The sequence below is a fragment of the Callithrix jacchus genome, chromosome 20 (assembly GCF_049354715.1).
Source record: "Callithrix jacchus isolate 240 chromosome 20, calJac240_pri, whole genome shotgun sequence".
Lineage (NCBI taxonomy): Eukaryota > Metazoa > Chordata > Mammalia > Primates > Cebidae > Callithrix > Callithrix jacchus.
The window spans coordinates 5,324,310-5,347,775 of record NC_133521.1 but is presented as its reverse complement, the minus strand read 5'-3'; the positions used below and the strand labels follow the sequence as shown (position 1 = coordinate 5,347,775).

At 36.6% G+C, this 23,466-nt stretch overlaps 1 protein-coding gene across 19 annotated transcripts in view; it reads right to left on the bottom strand.

Moving 5' to 3' along the window:
* PHKB (phosphorylase kinase regulatory subunit beta) overlaps nucleotides 1-23,466 on the bottom strand; it is a 247,382-nt gene that overhangs the window by 23,965 nt on the left and 199,951 nt on the right. For 8 of the 19 annotated variants that reach the window (XM_035282686.3, XM_035282687.3, XM_078358168.1 and 5 more), the window contains 6 exons: nucleotides 15,652-15,713; nucleotides 15,401-15,563; nucleotides 14,175-14,256; nucleotides 11,921-11,978; nucleotides 9,622-9,712; nucleotides 6,272-6,474 (listed from right to left, as the gene is read on the bottom strand). In XM_035282686.3, the coding sequence (XP_035138577.2) occupies nucleotides 6,272-6,474; nucleotides 9,622-9,712; nucleotides 11,921-11,978; nucleotides 14,175-14,256; nucleotides 15,401-15,563; nucleotides 15,652-15,713 (659 nt within the window). Of the gene's footprint in view, nucleotides 1-6,271; nucleotides 6,475-9,621; nucleotides 9,713-10,677; nucleotides 10,769-11,920; nucleotides 11,979-14,174; nucleotides 14,257-15,400; nucleotides 15,564-15,651; nucleotides 15,714-23,466 lie in introns of all 19 variants that reach the window. The other 11 variants (XM_078358170.1, XM_078358163.1, XM_078358164.1 and 8 more) reach the window with 2 other exon arrangements.

Genomic DNA, 23,466 nt, shown 5'->3' with positions numbered 1-23,466 from the left:
TTGCCCTTGAAAAACATCTTCACATTTTTTGGCCAGAATCACCACATCCAATGAGGACATGAAAGCAGGGATAGACACACTGTTACCAACCAGGGAGCTGGAAAAGGGGTGGGGGGAGCATAAACTCTGCATCACTCACACTAGCTCCAAATCCTGGTTCTTGGCCTGTGACCTTGGGAAAGTTCTCTAATTTTTCAGAATTTCCAGCAGCTTGTGTATAAACTTACAGAGTTTCTGTGAGGATTATATGAGATAACCCAAGGGGCAAGAGCCTAGAAAATGGGCCCACGGCAAACATTAGATCGCTTCCTCTGAACATAAGAAATGAGAACTTGCTTAAACCCAGGAGGTGGAGGTTGCAGTGAGCTGAGATGGTGCCACTGCACTCCAGCCAGGCAACAGAGCGAGATTATGATTAAAAAAAAAAAAGGAGAACGCATTTGCTTGATATAGTCACTTAAGTTACTGGCAGAAATGGGAATAAAATTCAAGGATTTCCACTTGTAACACTCAAATTGGTGGTATTCAGAAAGCTGAATGTAGGGGCAGGGTGGTTTTGCCTTAGGGGAGGTAGAAGATTTTCCATACAGGAGTTACGCAGCAACTGCTACCCTTTATCCTTATCCCAATGTCTTTACCTTCGCTTGTTCCAGTAAACAGCATCATGGGCTCAGTGCATGTTCACTGGCTCACATATTTTGGAATGGCTGTTAACTTGGAAGAGAGACATCTACCCTGGACCTACAAAGAAGGGGTAGTCTTCAGGAAAATATTACTTCCTCTGCAAATACTGACCTTGAAAGTATGACAGAATATAATTTTGAACTATTCTTATGCTTTGCCTCCTAAGCCAATTTTGATGCAGCAACAGGCAGGCAGCTTTATATTTTAGAAAGTTTTTTTGTGTGGTTAACATAATGAGACTCTGTATTTGCTAGAGGTTTCCTACAATATTACAAGTGAAGTGAAAAGTCTGCTCTAGACTTCTCTGAACTTTTCATAGTATCTTAATATTAGGTTGGTGCAAAAGCAATTGTGGTTTTGGCCACTACTTTCAATGGCAAAAACCACGATTACTTTTGCACTGACACAATATACTTACCATAGTACACAAGCGGCCAGCTTAGAATCATCCCATTTTCTCGGTATTGTGATGAATAAAGGTGCAAAATCTCATTTATTCAGTCGGTTAACTTGTACCTATTCAAGTTTCTTACACTGTAAAATGCTAAATGGTACTGATCCTAGATTGGAGGCCTGGTAGAAAAAGGACCAAAAAAAAAAAAAAAAAATCTGGAGTCTGGCACATCATAGTTACTACATGAACTTGAATACAATGTGGATCTGAAATTGAAATCATGTATAGGAGATCTTAAAGGCCATAAAGTTTTAGAAATAAACACAGGCCGGGCGCAGTGGCTCACGCCTGTAATCCCAGCACTTTGGGAGGCCGAGGCGGGTGGATCACGAGGTCAACAGATCGAGACCATCTTGGTCAACATGGTGAAACCCCGTCTCTACTAAAATTACAAAAAATTAGCTGGGCATGGTGGCGCGTGCCTGTAATCCCAGCTGCTCGGGAGGCTGAGGCAGGAGAATTGCCTGAACCCAGGAGGCGGAGATTGCGGTGAGCCGAGATCGCGCCATTGCACTCCAGCCTGGGTAACAAGAGCGAAACTCCGTCTCAAAAAAAAAAAAGAAATAAACACAAAAGTCTGTTTCTGTGAGATAATGGCAATGGTACACAAAAGCAAAAACATGCAGAAAGTACTTAAGATTAAAGAGTACTTAAGTACTTAACACTGGAGTCCTGCAGACCTGGGTGTAAATCCCAGTTCTTCCATTTACTGGTAAAACAGCCCATGTACACTTTCTGAGTTCTAGTGATCCTCCCACCTCGGCCTCCCAAAGTGCTGGGATTACAGGCGTGAGCCACTGCCTGGCCACCCCTTCATGTACACTTTCAAATCTCAGTTTCTTTGCTATAAAATGGTGGTTCTAGTGTTTACTTCAAAGTTGTTAGAGGGATTAAATCAGATAATATATGTGAAGAAATTTAACACATTACTTAGCATATAACAGATATTCAATAAACAGTATTTATGGTCATATTGATGGAGCAAGAAGAGGAGGATGGTTTACTCGAGTTATCTTTTGAGAGCAATGATCACATGTTATTTACACTTGTCTCCTCTTAGATTTGTTACTGGAAACACTGTTAAGAGATGTAAAATTGTAAGGCAACCTGTCATATACTCTGATATGATTAACTATACCTTTCCATTTATAACTCCCTGGAGAAAAGTGCTACATCTTGTTATCTTCAGTATATATGACTGGACTTTCATACAAACAAGGTCTAATATCATATGGCATAAACCAAGTATGTTTATCAAACCTAAGAGTCATTTACTTCTCAAAGAGTACAGACACCCTTTCTTTTTGTTTTCCTAAATTCCACATCACTAGCTCAAAGCAAACCATCTGACTCTGCTTATACACCAAATGTTAAACAATCCAATATTTATTGAGCATCTCTGATGAACGAGACTGTAAGACAGATGGGAAGTAATACAAGATCTAGTTCCTATGCTTAGCAGAAGGAAATTTCTTAAATAAATCAGTCCTTAATAAAAAAAAAAAATACCAGATTGCTTCCCAACTGCAATTGTCCCAGTGATTAGAACTGATCTTGTGAGACCCACATAAGAGTGAAATGTACATTATAAGCAGGTAAGGACAGTATTAATACTAACAATGAGAATATAATACCACAATTCCAGAATGAGTTTCAGGATGGTGAATAATTAAGTTTTCATAACAAATTTCTTCATGAGTAAATACTAAATCACATGCTACCACCTGACATTTTTACTTTGGGTGACACAGTATAAGGAAAAATGGTATACTATTTCTCATGGAAGGCATTGAACATACAGAGTAGCAGATACAAAAACAGAAAATGCTATTTTTAGAACAAACTAAATACCCATTCCCATGAATAGAAGCGTCAGGTTAGAGATGAATTCAAGAAAGGGAATTACATGAGACTTGTAGAGGACCTAAATTAGCTTAAAATGCCGAATAAGCAGTGAATATAGCTACTATAGACTGAAAAACACAGCAGTGCAAAATCTTGGGAAACTGTTTACCTTCACTCTAAGCCTTTGTTTAAACCTCTGCAAGGATGGTTATGACTTGAAAAGGCTCCCCCAACTAGAACATTATTATAAAGAATGTGTTTGGAAAGACTTACAACTTATACTTCTCAGTCTGTCTCAGATCAATGCCTGAGTCTGTGACAATAGAGTACTTTTGTACCATGTACGGAGATGGAGAATCACATTTCTTTTCACTTAGAGTTAACTCACATGAAAGAATCATTTCTCTACTCTCATATGGAGTCAACAGGTTGGAGTTGAAAATATCAGGGCAAACAGACTGAACAAATCAGGATATAACTCAAAGTTCTTATAACTGATTCAGAATAGCTCCAAATCTTTGAAAGAAACTATTTTAAGGGAGAAGAATGAAGGTGAGATTCTAAGCAAGTAATTCATTTTCAATCAAAAGAAAGAAGATAGAAAGATAGGGAAATTTGACTAAAATATACTGTAGTTGAAATCAGGTAAATCACTTAAAAATAATAAGCTAAAGTAAATTTTAAAAATAATACTGAAAAATGTAACTGAGAAATTAGAAATCTAGAGAAGGTAACTGACACCAATTTGATATATATTTTAAAGATACTTTTGCAAACATATATTACATAGATACGTGTAGGGTATTACTGTTCTTTTACAAAAAGTGGAACAATACTCTGCAACTTTTTTTACATTTAATTTTCTGGGACATTCATAAATGTCAGTAAATAGAACTTTATCTTGTTCACTGTAATGGTAGCACAGCATTTTGTTACATGGCTAAAAACCAATTTATTCAAAATATCTCCTACTAATGAACATCTAGGTTGTTCCTAATGTTTCACTATTTTGAATAATGCTGAAATGAAGACTGCTACAAAATACATCTTTATGTACTTGTGTGAGTACTGTAAACTCCTTGGAAGAGAACTGATGAATTACTATGTATGCATTTATTGCCGAATAGGCAATGCATTTTTTACATGGAATTTTGAAGGAAAAATGGGTAATCATATTTTTAAAAAGTACTTCACATTTACTTGTAAAACTAGTAAAACGAAAATGACCTCAACCCAACAAGAAACATAAAAGGAAAAAAGTAATAAGAAAGCATGATAAATATAAAGTATAAAATGTAGAAATAGGTCAAAATGTAAAAGGGAAAAAATATGAAATATATATTCTATTAAAAGATAACATTGTGTATACAGTTAATACTACTGTACTGTATAATAAAAATGGTTAAGATGATAAATTTTGTTACATACTTCTTATAAGATGTTCTCAGATTATATTAATAAATACATTATAGTGCTGAATATAAAAACACATATACATAAATACAAAATTATAAAAGAACATTGAATGCAAAGGGATGGAAGGCAATATACCAAGCTAATCATCACAGATGAAGAAGGTATGGCAGTAATATTTGACAAACATGAAATTCAATTGTTTTTGTATGCATGGTAACAGTATCATATTTCATATTTTGAAAAAGTTCTGATGTTTTTGAGATGTAAATTTAAGTATTTACAGAAGAGAAGATATAGATTTGCCTCACAAAACTGACAGGGGACTATGGGGCAGATGGGTAATAGACGGGGGTATGGGTGAAGTAAGACAGACAAGATGATAATATTGTTGAGGGTGGGTGATAGCATGGGCACACAAGTCTTTATTATACTAGTCTCTGTATTTTTATAAATGTTTGCTGTTTAAAAAAAGTTGAAAAGTAATCAATGACATGAAGATATATTGGTAAAAGTTATGAACAGACAAGGACAAAACCAAAGTTTTAAACTACATAAAGTGGCCAGGTAAGGTGGCTCACACCTGTAATCCCAGAACTTTGGGAGGCTGAGGCAGGTGGATTACTTGAGGTAAGAAGTTTGACACCAGCCTGGCCAACATGGTGATACTCTGTCTCTACTAAAAATACAAAAATTAGCTGAGTGTGGTGGCACATGTTTGTAATCTCAGTCACTTGGGAAGGTAGGTGGGAGAAATGCTTGAACCTGGGAGATAGTGGTTGCAGTGAGTCAGGGTTGCAACCACTGCACTCTAACAACTACATAAACTGATAAAAATAAAAATGCAAAGAGAAATTGATAGAATCACAATTATAATGAGAAATTAAGACTTTTATCAGCAGTCAATGATCAAATACACAGATAATAAAGATATTAAAATTCCAGTTTTATAGCTAGCAAGCTACATATACTTATTCCACACTCATACATATACATGTATGTTTGCACCCAATAAACAGAGAATATATATTCTTTTCAAACACTTGAGAAACACCCTCCAAAGTTGGCTACATGTCAGAACACACTAGAAGCTCAGATATCATTGGGCTCTTTTACAATCAGGACATACTCACATGATACCTGTACAATCAAAAATTGATTTTAAAAAGACATATTTATATTTCCTTAACTTGTCATAGGCTTTTAAAACATATCCCATTTAATTGTCATATAAAACAAAGAAACTGGTATTAAAGTGAGGCTAGAGAGGTTCAGTCATTTATACAAGGTTACTGAGATGACAATGGCAGTTAGAACTTGACCTCAGCTCTGCTGAATTCCAGCGCCTGGTTAATTTTTCCTATACCATGCTGCCTCATAAAATTATTAAGAAGATTCAAGATCATCAGAGCCTTATTTTCAATTTCTTCTCCAAAAACAATATTAAAATTCAATAATTATATTTTGGTAGAAAATGGGTATAGAATATTCTTAAAAGGACATTTTTATCTGAATGTGTCCTCCTGACAGTTTTACTGAAAATCATTCTCTTAAGGCTTATCCATTATATATATAGGAATTTTTGCAAGTACTGTGCTTAGTGTTTTACATGATACAGCTATTGAAATTCCTGGGGTTTGATTTTACCAGACAACAGTTACTTCACTATGTCTAACTCAAGAGTGAAATAAACATAATGATTCTTTCAGGCCAGTGGCATTTATTTTTCATACCCCCAGATATGGCTTAGGGGACGGGTGCACTTTGCTGAATGCTCACCAGACACCAGGAACATTGCTTCACTTGGAGAGGCCAGGTCTGTTAGAGGACACCTTGAACAATTCTCTTTATGTAAATGCAAAGGTCTTCACTCACCCAATTCGTATTTTCAGCATGCCACTGAATAACTCAGGGTTGTTGGAGATGATCCAGCCAATATGGATGACCAGTTCTTGCTGAATGACCGCTTCCCTCTCGTCATGGGTGTTACACTTATAATAGATGATGTTTTTAATCACTCTTGGAGACAAAGGATTAGAGATAACTTCTTCTTCATGCCCAAAGGCACCCAGAGTTACCTACGAGTGGCAGAATTTTATTGTAAAATTCTCCTAGCTGCTAAAAGATAAAAATAAAAAAAATTCAAGGCTCAGGATGACTGGCAGGCTGAAATTACTCTATATAAGCTAGGGAATTAGGTAGAATAACTGTTCTTGCTATTTATTAAAATGGCTTTCAAAGCATGACTCCCACTGGAATTCATGATGGTTCACAGTCTAGTCTAAAATATAAAGGCAGGTGAGGGTTCCAGTTAGGGGAGTGGAGGTGAGTGAATAAAAGCAGGGAAGGAATATAAATAACTACGAAGTTAAAATTATTCTGAATGACTTTAGTACTAGAAACTCCCCAGAGAAACCAGAATAGGTTGAAGAGTTTTACTTCATTGCATAGTCTACACAATTTGGTGTTTGAGAGATATGCTTTCTGATTCTTTTAGTTTCTCAGGCAAAACCTTTTGCCTCAACAACACTATAACCTTTCAAAGGCAGGTGTGAGGTCACCCAGTTCCTGTGTAGCCCTCATTTTTCAAGGCACAATGCAAGGTGCCTGGCGAGGGTTAAAATATGTGGTGACAGATCTCTCACCTGTGGAAGGGAAGGAACAGGCTGCCCACAGCCTGGGACAGGAGAGAGCACAGAGCGAAATGGCCAAGAAAACTCCGAGCAGAATGCTGCTAAAACTGGTAAGGGGAATAGGCTGGTCTCTCTCTTTTTTCTATCCCTGGCATTCTGCTCCCAGAGGACTCTGCAGGCCGCCCTCCCCCCGTGAGTACCCCTTTCCATTTCTTTTCCATGTACAGTGCACAATTAGAAGAGGCAAGAAAAAAGAATAGCATATCAAAGGCCACAGAGATGAGGGGAGAGAGCAGAACATGGAGTCTATTGCCTCAATTTTGTCATGGAGTGAAAAACATGAACTGCTGATTTATTGTATCACAAGTGGCACAAACCAGTTAGTCTGAGTGTGAACACTTTTATTAAGATGTCAGTATGTAAAGAAGAAAACAAACAGAAGGCACATCATTGCCTCTGGAAACAATGATGACTAAGCCATGATTTCATTCCACAGAGCTTGAGGTGATCTGAATGTGCTTGGTAGAAACAGTATTACTTCAGTGCTTAGGGCGGCTTTTCAAAAATGCGCAAGTACAAACTCTGAATGCTCCATTCTCACTTCTTTTTTGTAGAGAGGTAAGATGCGGTCAAGGAATGGACTTCATGCTTCTGGTAATGAAGCTGAGCCACTGGTCTCCAAATCTTGCCCAGCTCTGTGAGTGACTGTCACCCTGGGAGACACGCTAGTGTGATGAGCAATGGTCCAGGCACAACCTTACAGCAGGCTCTGAGGCTTCCAGGATGTGAGAGCAGGATCTCAGGACCACAGGCTGCAAGCCCCCTTTAGACATTGTGGAGAATGAACAGGACCAACCCTAGCCCATCATTTCTCCCAGTGCCAGGTGCTGATGACCTCGAAGATCTCCAAAAGCTTCTGAATGCTCATATGCAGTAGAATTAACTCTTTTCAGATATGCTACAAGGATCTAAAATCCAAGGAAAAATATCTTCTCAAAGCCTGTTTAACTTTCTTTCAGAGATGGGTTGTTCCAGGGCCAAAATACAAGACTATGGCTGGAGGTGAGAATTCTGGTGAGAAAAGGCACTAGGTAAATTACTTCCTGTATTTTGGTCTGTTTTAGTTGACAAACAGGGATAAAAATTCTACCTCTCAATAATTTGGAGAAAATAACATATACGAAGTGATTTAACTTTTTCTTAGGAGTTTTTGTATATTTTCTTTTTAATTTTTTTAAATGACAGGGTACTGCTCTATTGCCCAGGCTGGAGTGTAGTGGTATGATCATGGCTCACTACAGCCTCAAATTCTTGGGCTCAAGCAATCCTCCTACCTCAGCTTCCCAAGACCCAAGGCATGTGCTACCAGGTCCAGGTTTTCTTTTTTTTTTGCAGAGATGGGGTCTCGTTATGTGCTCAGGCTGGTCTCAAACTCCTGGCCTCAACCAATCCTCCTGCCTTGGCCCCAAAGTGTTTGGATTACAAGTGTGAGCCACCAGGTCCAGCAGGAATCTTTTATTAGTACGATTATTTTTAATTATTAAATATTACAGGAAATAATAAATAGCTTATTATTCTAACATTTAAAAAGCTAAATGTGAGGATGAATAATTTTAATCTTAATGAACTAAGAGTCCTGAAATATGACCAATGGGTTGATTGATTCCACTGAAGAGCGTCAAAGCACTTCATGTTACTAAAGCTTATTATATCCCCAGATTAACTTTCAGGAAAACACAACAAAGCACATATATTCATTTTAATCAAAGGATGATTCAGCCAGGTAAATTAGAGCTAATAGAAAACAAAACAGAAAATGAGCAGCCACACCCCACATGCACAGGCTCAATTTGACCCACATTCACCAAGTGCCTTTTCTAAGCAAGGCCCCATGCTGGGCACACTGGGATGTGTACCGGACAAGACCCAAGCTCCGATCCCTGGAGGCTCACAGCCTACCATGAGGTAAGAGATACATATTCAAATGAACTGGGACAGAAGGCAGATTGTGAGAAGTGTCACAGACCTATTTTGAGAATCAGAGGACAGAGAGATCATTGCTAACTGGAGATGACTCCATAAGGAGGTGACAGAGTTGGCCCTGGTGAATGGGGAGGAGCTGGGATTAGAGATGGCCTGCGGCGGGGGATCTGGGGAGCAGCACTGGCATGCAGAGACCCTGGCTGGGCATGAACATTATGCTTCCTAAACGGAGGAGATCTCATGTGGAGTAGAAGGGAAGATGTGCCCTTCACTCATCAACTACCTCTGCTCTGCCTATCCAAAATCTGTCTGGAGTACCGCAGTAGTTATCGGTCCATTTTCTACAGTAGCTTCTGCATTGATCTCAAGTTAACAGAGGAGTTGAAGATCACAGCTCTAAGGTGCAGCAGGAAAAGGGGAAGGCCCATTTAATATCTTTACGACTAGATTTTGCTTAGGGAAGGTGACTTTTGTAGAAATGCCTGAGCGTTTATTAATCTGTTTGTGAGAAGCCTACGACACTGAGGCCAGTCAGACTGAAAATTAAGGGTCCTACCCAGAAATCTTTGCAACTTTGACCAAATAAGTGTCTGAAAAGCAAATACTTACCTGTTTTCCCTGCACTAAAACATTAGTAATGGATGGGGCCAGGCTGTCCACTACTTTACTTAAAAGACTTGCTGCACGGCGTACAACCGACCTGGGGGCAAAGAAGAGAGCAGGCCAGATGTTCACAAATCTAAAAGATGAGGAATGCATGGGGCCCTGATTGGGTAGTCTTTAAAATATACATGGTTGAATCCTCACATAATCATTTGGAGGAAATACCCCAAGACATTGAACCTAACAGCTGAAACTTCCCAGACTGCAGGACCATTCAGTATTAAGGAAGGATCCCTCAACCTCATCCCTGCCACCAAGCTGTGACAAAAACATTATTGGTGACACTATCAATTTAAAAAGCAAAAAAAGAAAACCTAATGATTACTTTGATTAGGGAGGGAGGGTGTATAGGAGAGATTAAGAGGGTATTCTAATTTTGCATTTACAAGTTCATTACTAAGTCTGTCACTGGCATATGTGACCTAATCATATAACCACTTTAAATCGTGTTTCTTTTCGTGCCTAGATAACCAAATCTCTGTATTAGAGGATTTACTTAGAACTGAATTTTAGAAAGTGCTACAATGAAATACCAGTATTTCTTTTTCCTGATAAAGCCATAATGTTGGGGGAAGGAATTCACACTGCTATTTTTATATTACTGAAAAAGTCCTAGAACGTAGGGAGAACAGATTTTTTTTAAAGTACAGCACATGCAATACACAAGACATATTTTCCCTCAAAAGTAAAAATTCACGTGGAACTTTTAGATAGAGAAAGTACAATGAAAATGTAGGTTTGAAACTGGCTGCAATCTTTATGTATTTCAGAATATCCACAGAAGCTGACGTATAAAAAGCTTCTATATTCCTTAATCTCAACATAGATAAATAACAGAAAAATAAGTCAATAAGTAATAAAGTTAGTGAAAAAAACACTTCCTACTTCTAGAGAAGCTTTCACCCACACACTATAAGACCAAAAAACAATGTTTAACCCTCAGAGTGCAAATAAGCCCACACATTTCAAGCAGCTTGGGTTTTCAAATTCTGTGCATGTTACCTGTTTCCCATGTACCAGAAAAGTAGTAATGTGTGGGGCTATAGAGGAAGAAAATTTCTGGGTAAATGCAGCCCCGTAGCGTACCGCCAACCTGGGTGTGTCAGTGGAAAGCCATAAAAGGGAAAATAGAGTAAATAAAACTTCCAAGAGTTCTTCCAGACATAACAGTTAGCATTCTAAATGTTTGCTAGTTAATGATTTATCTGAAATGCATACAGTGTAATACATAAAGCAAGAACAGGTTTGCTAATCAAAATTAAGACTGCAGACCACATCTGAGACTTACTGGCTAAGAAAGTTTACCAAAACGATCACCTATTGGCTTGCATGTCTTACTGTACTGAGAATTTACAGTGAAAATTTGGAAGATTTAACTATAGGACTATTACATTATTTCTTCTAAGGAGGAATGGTATATTTACAATAAAAATAGAGCAGAAATATTTTAAGAGATTGTTTTGTCTAATCCCCTTATTTTAGGGATTAGAAACGTGAGGCTCATTGCGGTTAAGGGAGTTTCTTATGACATTCTTGAGACTTTTTTTAAAAAAGTAGATAATGTGTTATTAAAAATAATGCGTGTGTGTTTATATGTATCTATATATACACTCTTACTTTCAAAATTTATTAGATTCTGCTAGTAAAACTGCTAGAATTACATCAAAATGCAAAGGGCCATGCTTTTAGGCATTCCTATTCCATTGTGAATTTAAACAATTTTATTTAAAATTTCATTGATTTAAACTTTCCCACTTTTTTTCAGTCTCTGCAGAATAAATTGGTTATTTTTCATGAAGCAACTATAATCACTGGGATTCATTCAACTTAAGTGACAAGAGAACAGTCTTCTAAGTGTATTATTTTTGCTTATGATTAGATGAATATTGGTCTCTTTTCATGGCCTTCTATAACAGCAGAACAGGTTTCCTAAATTAAAAAACAGAACCTGAAGCACCTTGCTGGGGCAGAGGAGGTATACAGTAGGGAAAATTCTTAGCATATCATTCCAGTGAATACTCTTCAGGTTCAACCCCTATAGTGTCTTTGTTCTCAGAATTTTGGGTGGAGGCAGTGATGGGGAGAGACATGTTACATAGGCACATTCTTAGAAAATGCTATAACCTTGGAGGTTAAAAGTAAAAATTAGTATGAATAACTATCTTTAAGATTAGTACATTTTCTTTAGGCTATCAAATATGACAACACAAAAATAAAACATAGCAACAAGAACACTAATACAAACCAAAGTTTTTTGCTGCCAGCTCTTCTATAGATTCTCTCGATGTGATCAGAAACGGTACCTAGACATTGGATAATAGAGTCTTTGTTGAACAAAGCTTTTAATTAAATGCATAACATTTATTCCTCTTAAAAGAAGTACTCAAATTTTCACTGTGTTTCATTAGAGTTGATACATCAATCCATTAATGTTCTGAACTGACATATTTAAATATGTAACTCAAATATATAGAGTGTGACTATCCCCAGCACTTGATACCATTTAGTCTGAATAGATAATTTTGGTATTTTATTTCTCAAAATTCAACTGTTTTCTAATTATAATAACTAATTAATATGCATGCAATCTAAACTTTTACCAAATACAGGCTGGGCGCGGTGGCTCACGCCTGTAATCCCAGCACTTTGGGAGGCTGAGGCGGGTGGATCACAAGGTCAAGAGATCGAGACCATCCTGGTCAACAACATGGTGAAACCCCGTCTCTACTAAAAATAAAAAAAATTAGCTGGGCATGGTGGTGCGAGCTACTCAGGAGGCTGAGGCAGGAGAATTGCCTGAACCCAGGAGGCAGAGGTTGCGGTGAGCCAAGATTGCGCCATTGCACTCCAGCCTGGGTAACAAGAGTGAAACTCCATCTCAAAAAAAAAAATACAAATGCGATTTTAATTTACTGCAGAAAAGAGAAAAACAGAATATAGCAAAATAATTAGCAATTGAACAAATAAATACTGTAGACTCTGAATATACATAACTTTTCATTTATTTGTTCAACAAAACTTTACTGAGGCCTTGTTATGTACATGGGGCTATGATCATTCCAATATATACTACAGCTCAAAAGACACCAGTGGGTTTCATTGTTTGGCCACTGATTTTGTCACTAAAATCACAATGTGACAGGAAAGAGCACCAAAAAAAAAAAAAAAACAAAGATAAAGAACAAGATCTTTCACATTTTACTCTGAACTTTAGCCTTTTAACAGATTTGATCAAATTATATTCAAATTCTGTAGATGTGTATGCTTTTCAATGTTTCACAAAAGGTTTTATAGATTTAAAACATTTGAAGTCTTTTGAATATTTAAGTAAAAGATGAGTATTATTCTCAAGTTTATAAAAATGGTTTTAAAAAATCATTCCCTTAGCATTTTCATTACAAACTATTTTATATAAATTTTCTTTTATTTAAAAGCACTACTAAAACAGCCATGCTGAATTCTAGGTTTCTAATGAAATGTTTGATTTTTTGAAATCCTATTGTTTTAGCTAAAGTGCAAATTTCAATGAATGTCCTAAATATAACTGAGAATCTGCTTATACTTACAGTTTTAAGACTAATTAGAAACATGAAAGATTCTGTTTGAAATTTGCTATAAGTTATTTGGCTTTTACCAAGCTAAGAAATTGAAAACTATTCAATTCCCATGTATAATACTCAAGAAGGTTATCTCTTAGCTACAATAATGCAAAAACTAGGTAGATCTCATTTGAATAACTATGCTTGGTTAATTACCAGAACTATATGTATTATTAATTCCAATGCTGTCTTTCAGTTCTAACCATATGAACACACACCCTAGTATTTTCAAATGAGCCAAATATTTTGAATAGCTAGACATTAAGTACTTGAACTGTATTCTATATTATTCTGTATTACAAAATGTCAGAAGTGGACCATGGCGGATAACTTAAAGATTCCTTACATAGTGACTCCACATGTAAATGTGAATTTGGGGAATAATTGGGTTTCATCCTTAATGCAGAGTGGTCACAGACATAACTAGAAATGATTTATTTTTATTAACCATCTTCAGAGCACAATTCTATTAAATGCCACATTCCATTCCAAATGGCTGCTACAGATCATGAGAGAGCTAATTTTTATAGACTTAACAATTCAATGTTATTCTTGAACAATTAGAGAAGATAAAACTGGAAACAGAAACTGTCAATAAACAACTATGGAATTCATCAGAGGTTAACAGTCACAGGCAGAATCTAAGCTCTAATACTGTTCAGACAATCAGAGAAACAATCAAGCATCACTGCATGAAAGCCATTTAGGGGTTCATACATCAGTCTTCTCTACTCTAGGGGGTATGAATGAACATTTTCCATTCAAAAGTGAAAAAAAAATGTTTAATGAAGAGGGAAATAACTTGTAACATTTTAGTGGGTATTTTATGCATATTCGATATATGTTCAAGGCTAGACAGGTCCTGTCATTTTAAATGTTCTGCTAAATATGCTCTCTTACCTTCCTTTGTGATGAAGTTGGGGCCTTCTCTTTTGAGCAGTGTACCCAGCAGGACGGCTTGGCTAGCCAGACAACTGCAGTCCTGAAAATATAAATCACAGTAAGGAATTAGAATGAAATGGGTACAGAAGTTACCACAGGGGGTAACTAAACACAAAACTACATGATGCAGAGAAGAAATACTTTACTATGGAACTGAGGAAAGACAAAATGTCATTGATATGATATCAAGCACAAGATGGTATTATACAATGATTCATATTTATCTTAGATGTCTTAGAGATAGAGGTAGACAAGTAACAAGCTGGCTTTCTAGCGTGGTAGGATTTAATAATCAAATTTGCCAGAAAACAAGATAAGTAATGAACAGAAAATACTTTATCTACAAGCATTAATATTGATTTTGCCACTCTCTGAGAGACTTAGCTAGATCATTTAACCACTCCCTTCTTGATTCTTCTTATTGGTAGTCCATGTTGCTACCAAACTGTTATGAAGAGATGGATGACAGAAGGTTGTTTAGAGTGTTTATTACATGTTAGGGCACTGTGCTATGTGCTTTATGCCATATTATATCGTATTCATGTTTATTTGGATCTATGCAATATCTATCAACAAGAATTTGTCATGTCTGGAAGGATATATATTTGGTCTACATGCTCAAATTCGTATGGCTCAAACAAAATATCACAGTGTTTATAGCTCTACTGGGAGAATTTTGTTTCCTTGAATCAGTACTACACCCTTACTCTTGTGAAACATAAGTAACTTAGGAAAGATAAATATTCATTTGCTAAAATATTTGTATGGACGCAGTGAAAGGATTGCTTTACTCAGTGACAGCACAGACCTAAAGCAAGCATTAGACCTAAACACTGGGGCAGGGGACAAGACAGGGGCGGAAAGGGAGTAAGAGGGCATTGAAAGAGAAATCTGGAGAGCCCAAAGGTAATTGTCACTGACTTAACTTCTTTAATGGCTCATAACATACTTTTATATCCATGACAAATGTATTCATCTGTACTTCTTAAGCATTTTTAAAGGTATCCATGCAAATGTCAGACCAAGAGAACAACTTCTCAGTATTGCCCTGGTGTAGACAAGACATCCACCCCCAGATTAACCGCTACCTTCACTGAAAGGACAAAAAGACATATGGTCTGACTCTGGGAGCTTCTGCTCCAACAACCTCACTTAGGCCCATGTGGGAACTGCATCTGTCTCACATTCAGTTTTTGAAGAATTTCGTAAGTGGGTTTGTCTTTCCATTCACTAATGTTGACATCCAGCTGCTGTCCCAGTTCAGGAGCACTAGGGGTGCTGCTTTGACGTTTGACTTTTGAATGTTTGGGAGGTTCTAGTTCTTCAAAACTCTTAAATTCTGGAAGCCTAGAAATTAAAAGAAAATGTTTCAGAATTTTGTTTTTCTAGTGTACTTTCAAGAAACCCAAAAATGAAATAACCCAAAGGGACTTACTCTTCTGTGTCACTGATTCGTAGGAAATCAAGTTGTTCTACTACAGCTCCAGATATTAGTGTCTGAAACGTGATCAAAAAAGGATTAGAAACTCTTAGATACATCAAGCCATACTCTTATGGCCTGTGCACATACCTTTCTGTCACTAAGTAATACTTCAAAAAAACTGCTTACAAATACATACAGTTCTGAAGTAATTTCTTAAATGAGCATTCTAAAATCACGCAGGTTTCCACACACACAAAAAAAACCCTAAAGTAGAATATACACATCAAGTTACAAGTTTATGAGTCATCATAAACAGGTCAACATGAGATGAACTCTCTGTTGTTAAAATTGCAGGCATTTATTTTTAAGCTGGAATTAAAATAATTTGGTACCCATTAAAATGTCAAAAAGTAAAATTTCTAAATTAGAAAAAACATAAAATACTACAGTTGCTTTGGGAAAAGATGTGAAATTGGGCTTTGGATTCTGCTACTGTGATGTATTTTTGGGTCATCCAATGATAGGATACCGCCAAGTCTTCATTTTTTTCAGGAACATAAAGGTACTGGTTATCCAGGCCAGTGCTTCTCTGCATTCTGATATATGGCCACCCATATTTATTTGGTTATTTTATTTTCCATTAGTTTCTGATTATAGGTTGAACAAACTAAATGAGTCTGAACTTAAAACACTGTGCATGGTGAACAGTATGAACACCATAAATGAATGATAAACCTACACTGATTTTTAGCATTATGTGTCAGTTCTAATTATCTGATGAAATGTCACAGAAAATTGAGAAATGTACTCATAAAAAGCAAGCTATAAAATTATTCCTTAAAAATAAGGCAATATTTATTACATACTTATGCAATATTTATAACATATTATTTCCTCTGTGTTCTCACTGTTCATCTCAAATGTGAAGAAACAGGACAAGAAAAACACAGTTGCTTTTGTTGGCTAACTAGCCAGAGTAGTAGTGCCTTCTTCTTAGTGGAAACTCATAAACAAAGTAGATCAACAAATGCCCATTTACAGATGGTAGGATGGACATATTATTAGCAATCATAATAAAGCTTCCTTGAGTCCGAGTGGGGAAGGCTGAATATGGAGTTGATCTGCACATTTTTACTAGCCTGGCTATAGTCAGGTCACTCTTGAAGAGTAAGTTCCCTAAGAGCAGGGTCTGTGCCTAGGCAGAGGAGAGTGCCAAGCACAACAGAGGTGCTCTGAGTGGCATTTCCTCATATATTGGCTAGCATGTATATCTTTTGCTCTTTAGTTAAATAATTTGTTAGACAAATATTTACTGAAGCCCTACTAGGTACTATGTTAGGTACTAAGGATACAGCATAAACAAAGTACATAACATTCTTGCCTTCTTGAAACTGATCTTATAGGTATGTGTAGGTGATAGACAATAAAAAAGCACACACACACACATACATATGCACACACACACATGCACACACAGAGTCATGTATAACTTAATTACCAAGATACATTCTGAGAAATGTATTGTTAGGCAATCTCATTGTTGTGTGAACATCCATAGAGCATACTTACACAAACCTAGGTGGTATAGCCTACTCAGCACTAAGCTACATGGCATAACCTATTGCTCTTAGGCTACAAACATGTACAAACACCTGAATACTGTAGGCAACTGTAACATGATGGTAAGTATTTGTGTATCTAAACATAGCAAAGGTACAGTAAAAATACAGTATTAAAATCTTATGAGACCTCCATTGTATATGTGGTCCATCATTGATTAAAACATTGTTATGTGGCATATGACTCTGTATGTATAATAATTATTAAAATATATACTATATATATGGATTTATATGTCAGATGGTTTTAAGTGCAAAGTAGAAATAAGAAAGGTAGGGGATAGGAAGCACCAGGGCAGGGGAGTAGGATGAGGGTTGTTAGCCATTTCATATAGGTGATCAGAGTAAAGGGTAATCAGAAACTGAAGAAAGGACTATAGTCAATGATACAGAGCTGACGGAAGAGTGTACAGGGCTGAGGAGTGGCAAGTGCAAAGGTCCTGAGGCAGGAGCATGCTTAGTTTCTTTGAGAGCAGTAAGGAGGAAAGTGTGGTTGAAATAAGGAGCAGCTGGTAGGAGATGAAATCAAAGATGTAGGTCCAGACCATGGAGAGCACATAGACCATTTGAAGAACTTTGGTTTCTACTTTGTGTGAGAGGGGAAGTCAATGGAGGCTTATGACATATGACATAATCTGACTATGACCAGGTAGAACATAAACAGGCTGTCTTATGTCTAGTTGGAATTTAGGAGATGACTGTAAAAACCTAGGTGAGAGATAATGGGAGCCTGGACCATGATGGTAGCACGGAAGGTGAAGGGAAGTGGTTAGATTCTGGATAAAATCTGAGAATAGAGACAATAGGATTTAATAATAAATTATAACACAGGGTATGAAAGAAATAGAGTCAAGAAGAGCTAATGCTAAAAACAGAAAAAATTGTATTTAACAATTTCCAGTTTATTAGCCTACTTACCCATATGTTCTAATTCAGCCCATAAAATAAATGTTTACTCTGAGTTAATAGGCAAATGCTAAATTCCATTAATAATCTCTAGGGTTTTTGATTTAAAAAAATTCAGTTGGTTGCAGAAGCTCATATATTAATATTGGGAAAAGGCATACTTAACAATAAATTTTCTAGGCATTAGTATTCTATTTATGATGGTAATTAAATAACTTAATATTGTATGTGTCAAATGCAATATAATATTTAAAACACTCACTTATATTCCAACAGACCATCCTACCTAATATTATATTCCTTCCCATCACTCTCCCAACCTATCTGTGTTTTCTGTTGGGCATTCTCCACTAGTCCCACATGGTCAGAAACCTTGTATATCATATTCACCACTATGTCCCCAGTGCTTATAGTTGGAATACAATAAATATTTATTGAATCAATGAGCCAATATTTAAATATTTCCCACAGAGAACAGTAGTGAGGAGAGTACTCTGGGGATGCAGAAATGAGTGAAACTTGGCTGAAAAAGATTACAAACCACAGAGCGAAGCAGGCAGAAGAAACTAGCTACACATAAAATGAAAGAAGAACTACAGCAAACATTCAAGCAAAATGTCATAGAAGCACAATGAAAGGAAAAATTAATTCCAGTCCTGGAGGTTTCACTAAGGAGGAAACATTCACCTAAGCTGTAAAATTAAAGTATGATGTAGAAAGAAAAGAAGAAAAAGTCAACTCCAAAATATCACAATGGCATGAAGGGAAAAAAAAACTCCAATTACATTCAGAGATTTGGAAGCTCGGTATATTTGGGGGATGGAAAGCATGGCTAGGAACAGACTGCATAGAGAGATGGGTAATGGGGCTAGGAGAGGAGGCTGGGATCCTAGTAATGAGAGAAACTGTGGATCAGGGATTAAGGAAATTTGAAAGGATCTGAAATAAAACCCAAGAGGAGCATGTAGATGCCATTTTTATTTATTACATTACTAAAAAAATGAAGGCTGGAGTGTGGGGGGAATGAAGAACTGTTGTTTTAGAGTTTGAGTTTTGCAAGATGAAAAGAGTTCTAGAGATTGCATAACAATGAATGTACTTAACACTACTAAACTGGAGACTTAAAAATGATTAAGATGGCAAACTTTATGTTATGTATGTTTTACCACGATTTTTAAAGAGATGGCAAAGTACATATTTAAATTCAGAAAATCTTCAAAAATACTGTTGACGTTTTGGATTACTAATGACTGCAAGTGTAAGAAAAGTTATATACTTAACATTTTGCTTTTGATAAAATATTTTTAATTTAAATAAAAGAAGGAAAAAGTAAAAACACAAAGGGTGAACTTCCATTCACATTTTTTTAAAAATATAAAACTCCTTGAATCATGACAAAACTACTGACCTCTTTCTCTTATAATTTCTGAAACACAACTAAAAATGGGAAAATGAGATAGGTAGTGAAGCAGACATTAAACTCTGCTGCCGAAAAGAAAGCGATGAAAGTTCAGGTGCTTGAGTATAAAAAAGAGTGAACTAGGAATGGGAAGCTGCGCACCTGGCTCTAATTTCTTAAGCATATTGATTTATTCAAAAGTCTCTGTCTGATAACTCTAATCTAAAGCAATGTAGGTCTACTTCTATTGTCTGTGTTGCATCATGGCTCTCTGTTGTTTGATCACTCCTAGTAAGCCTGATAAGTTTTGAATGATAGACAGACATTGTACATATTTGTGGAAATACTTTGAGGTTCTGGATAGTGTTATCTACTACTCTTTGTGAGAAGTGAACTATTTCTGATTCCCTTTTATTCAAAGGTATAGCTTTTCAAGAGGGTCATCTGAAAGTCTGGAGTATTTATCAAAATTCCTCTTCCCTAGTGGGCCCTGAACTCTAATTTTTGTCCCTTAACCATATGAAATTGCCAAAAGCTCTACTCCACTTAAATGACCATGATTATAATGAACTAATTTAGGAGGTACTCACATTTTTAAATAGTCTTTTCATCTAAGAATATAGTATAGCCAATTATTTATTCAAATCTTATATTGCTCATCAAAATTATCTAGGTCTTTTTTTTTTCATGTAGGTCCACATAATTCTTAAAAGGAATAAAAAAATGCCTAAGTAGATCCTGGAATGGGAGGGGCATTTAAATATGAAATCAAAAGTAGATTTCTAGTTAATATGACCAAGATGTATCTTTAACTCCTGTTTTTCCTAAAATCCCTAAAATGATAGTGGAAAAAAAAAGGTTTAAGGTATAAACCTACTAAGGTATAAATCTATTAGGACAAAGAGAACAGGAAACAGCCTCAGGACCCTGAGACTCAGACACTGAATGGATTCACAGACACTCCACATAGGAAGACTGAGTCCAAAAGTTCCTTTCCATTCACTAAACACTGAGTAATTTACTATCTGCTTCCAGCTCTCTGATTTTTGAGAAACCAAAGGCTTTTTCTCTGGTTAAAAACACTGTACTCAAGAGAATAAGGCACAGTAGAGAGCAGCAGCTACAAGGATTAAACAGGGGATTTGGTTGGAGGCTACATACTTCATAGTGGGATCCCTCATTCCCTTCCTCCACCCTGCTCTCAGGACAGGGAAACAAAGTGTATGTCCTTTGGCCATGAGGTTAGATATTTACTTTCAGGGTAGACTGAAAAGCCTTAGAGAAAAGAGTTCCAGATATTAGCATCTGAGGCTTTCTATAATAAAAAGGAGCTTTTGCCATCAGATCACCTTAAGTGAATACATCAAGACTTTCTCCTACACAGCCAACAAACATAAAAAAAAAAAAAGCTCAATATCACTAAACATTAGAGAAATGGAAATCAAAGCCACAATGAGGTTGGGTGCAGTGGCTTATGCCTGTAATCCTAGCACATTGGGAGGCAGAGGCAGGAGGATCACTTGAGCCCAGGAGTTTGAGACCAGTCCAGGCAACATAGCAAGACCCCGTCTCTAAAAAAGAATAAAAAATTAGTTGGGCATGGTGGCATATACCTGTAGTCTCAGCTACTGGGGAAGGCGAGGTGGGAGGATCCCTTGAGCCTGGGTGGTTGAGGGAGAAGTGAGCTGTGCACTCTACTGCAGTCCAGCCTTAGAGGACAGAGTGAGACCCTGTCTCTCAAACAAACAAACAAAAGAAACAAACAAACAAAAAAACAACCTACGACGAGATACCGTCTCGCACCAATCAGAATGGCTAGTATTAAAAAGTCAAAAAACAATAGATGCTGGTGAGTCTGTAGAGAAAAAGGAATGCTTATACACTGTTGGTCGGAATGTAAATTAGTTTAGCCACTGAGGAAAAAAGTTTGGAGATTTCTCAGAGAACTTAAAACAGAACTACCATTCAACCCAGCAATCCCATTACCAGGTATGTATCAAAAAAAAAAAAAAAAAAAAAAAAAGACTACTAGAAGCGGGAGGGAGGAAGGAAGGAGGGCAAGAATTGAAAAACTACTGGGGCTATGCTTAGAACCTGGATTATGGGACCATTCACACCCCAAACCTCAGCATCATGCAATTTACCTAAATATATGTATCCCCTTGAATTAAAAATAAAAGTTGAAATAGAAAGAAAAAAAAAGAATCTTGTGTACCCAAGCACAGAGCTTCCTATAAAATTTTCACTCCTTCACTCTTTAAAATGAATAAATAGCTAAAGAATATCAAACATCTGACAAATGCCTCCAACATGAAAGACTGAGGGGAAAAAACCCAAAAGAGATAATGCAGAGCAAAGGAAAATTAAAAACAAACAACCAACGAAAACAAAAACAAAAAACCATAATCTCTAATTTATATCCTCAGAAAAGTAAGACAAAATGTGACATTCATGAAACATCCATAGGACAGGATACTATGAAAAATGAAAATTTAAAACATGATAGCCAACAAGCAAAACTCGACAGAAAAATTAATTGCAAGATAAAAATCAAAGAAATTGCCCCAGGAGGCATTACAGAAAGACAAAGCAACAGAAAATAAAGAAAAAAAGATAAATGCTTAGGTAAAAATCAACCAAGTATGCAAAATACAATCACCTGTGAATGGGTATGTAAACATGCCATTTATTTTATTTTATTTTATTTTTTGGGGGAGGAAAGGAGGAAGGCAGGAAGGGAGGGAAGGAGGAAGGAAGGGATGAAGGAAGGAAGGAAGGGAGGAAGGGGGGAGGGAGAGGGGAGGGAGGGACGGAAGGGAAGGAAGGAAATCAAGCAATGAGAGAGACATTGCCGACCTGGATCTAGAAGTTTACAAGTTGATTTTTTTTTTTTTTTTTTTTTGAGAGAAGGAAAGAAAAATAAATGAGTAAAGGAGAGAAAGAAAGAGGAAGAGAAAGAGGGAGGGTGAACGGAAATATTGCTTTATTCTGAAAAAAAATGGGTATTAATAATGGCCAATGAATGTTTCATTTAAACCTATGAGTAGGTGTGATGTGGTATTGACAAGAATGTATATTTTGTGTATTTGAAGTGGAGAGCTCTATAAATATTTATTGAGTTTACTTGTTCCGGATCTGAGTTCCAGTCCTTGATATCCTTATTAATTTTCTGTCTCATTGAATCTAAGTCTCTATGTATCTGGGTGTTAGGATCGTTAGCTCTTGTTGTTGCATTGATCCTTTTACCACTATATCTTTGTTGCTTTAAAATCTATTTTATCCGATACAAGAATTGCAACTCCTGCTTTTTATTTATTTATTTTTGCTCTCCATTTGGTTGGTAAATCTTTCTCCATCCCTTTGTTTTGAGTCTTTGTGTATCCTTGCATGTGAAACAGGTCTGGATGTAATATGCCGTTGGGTTTTGGCTGTGTCTTTTGATTGGCGGATTTAGTTGATTTAAATTTAGGATTACTGCCATTTGATGTTAACTGGCTGTTTTATCCATTCGTTGATGTAAATTCTTCTTTATGTTGATGCTCTTTACTTTTTGGTATATTTTTAGAAAGGCTAATACTGGTTGTTTCTTTCTGTGTGTAATGCTTCCTTCAGAAGCTCTTGTAAAGCAGGCCTGGTGGTAATAAAATCTCTGAGTACTTGCTTGTTCATAAAAGATTTTATTTTTCCTTCAGTTGTGAAGCTTAGTTTGGCTGGATATGAAATTCTGGGCTAAAGGTTCTGTTCTTTGAGGATGTTGAATATTGGCCCCCACTCTCTTCTGGCTTGTAGAGTTTCTGCTGAGAGATCTGCTGTAAGTCTGATAGGCTTGCCTTTGTGGGTAACCTGACCTTTCTCTCTGGCTGCCCTTAGTATTTTCTCCTTCGTTTCAACCCTGGTGAATCT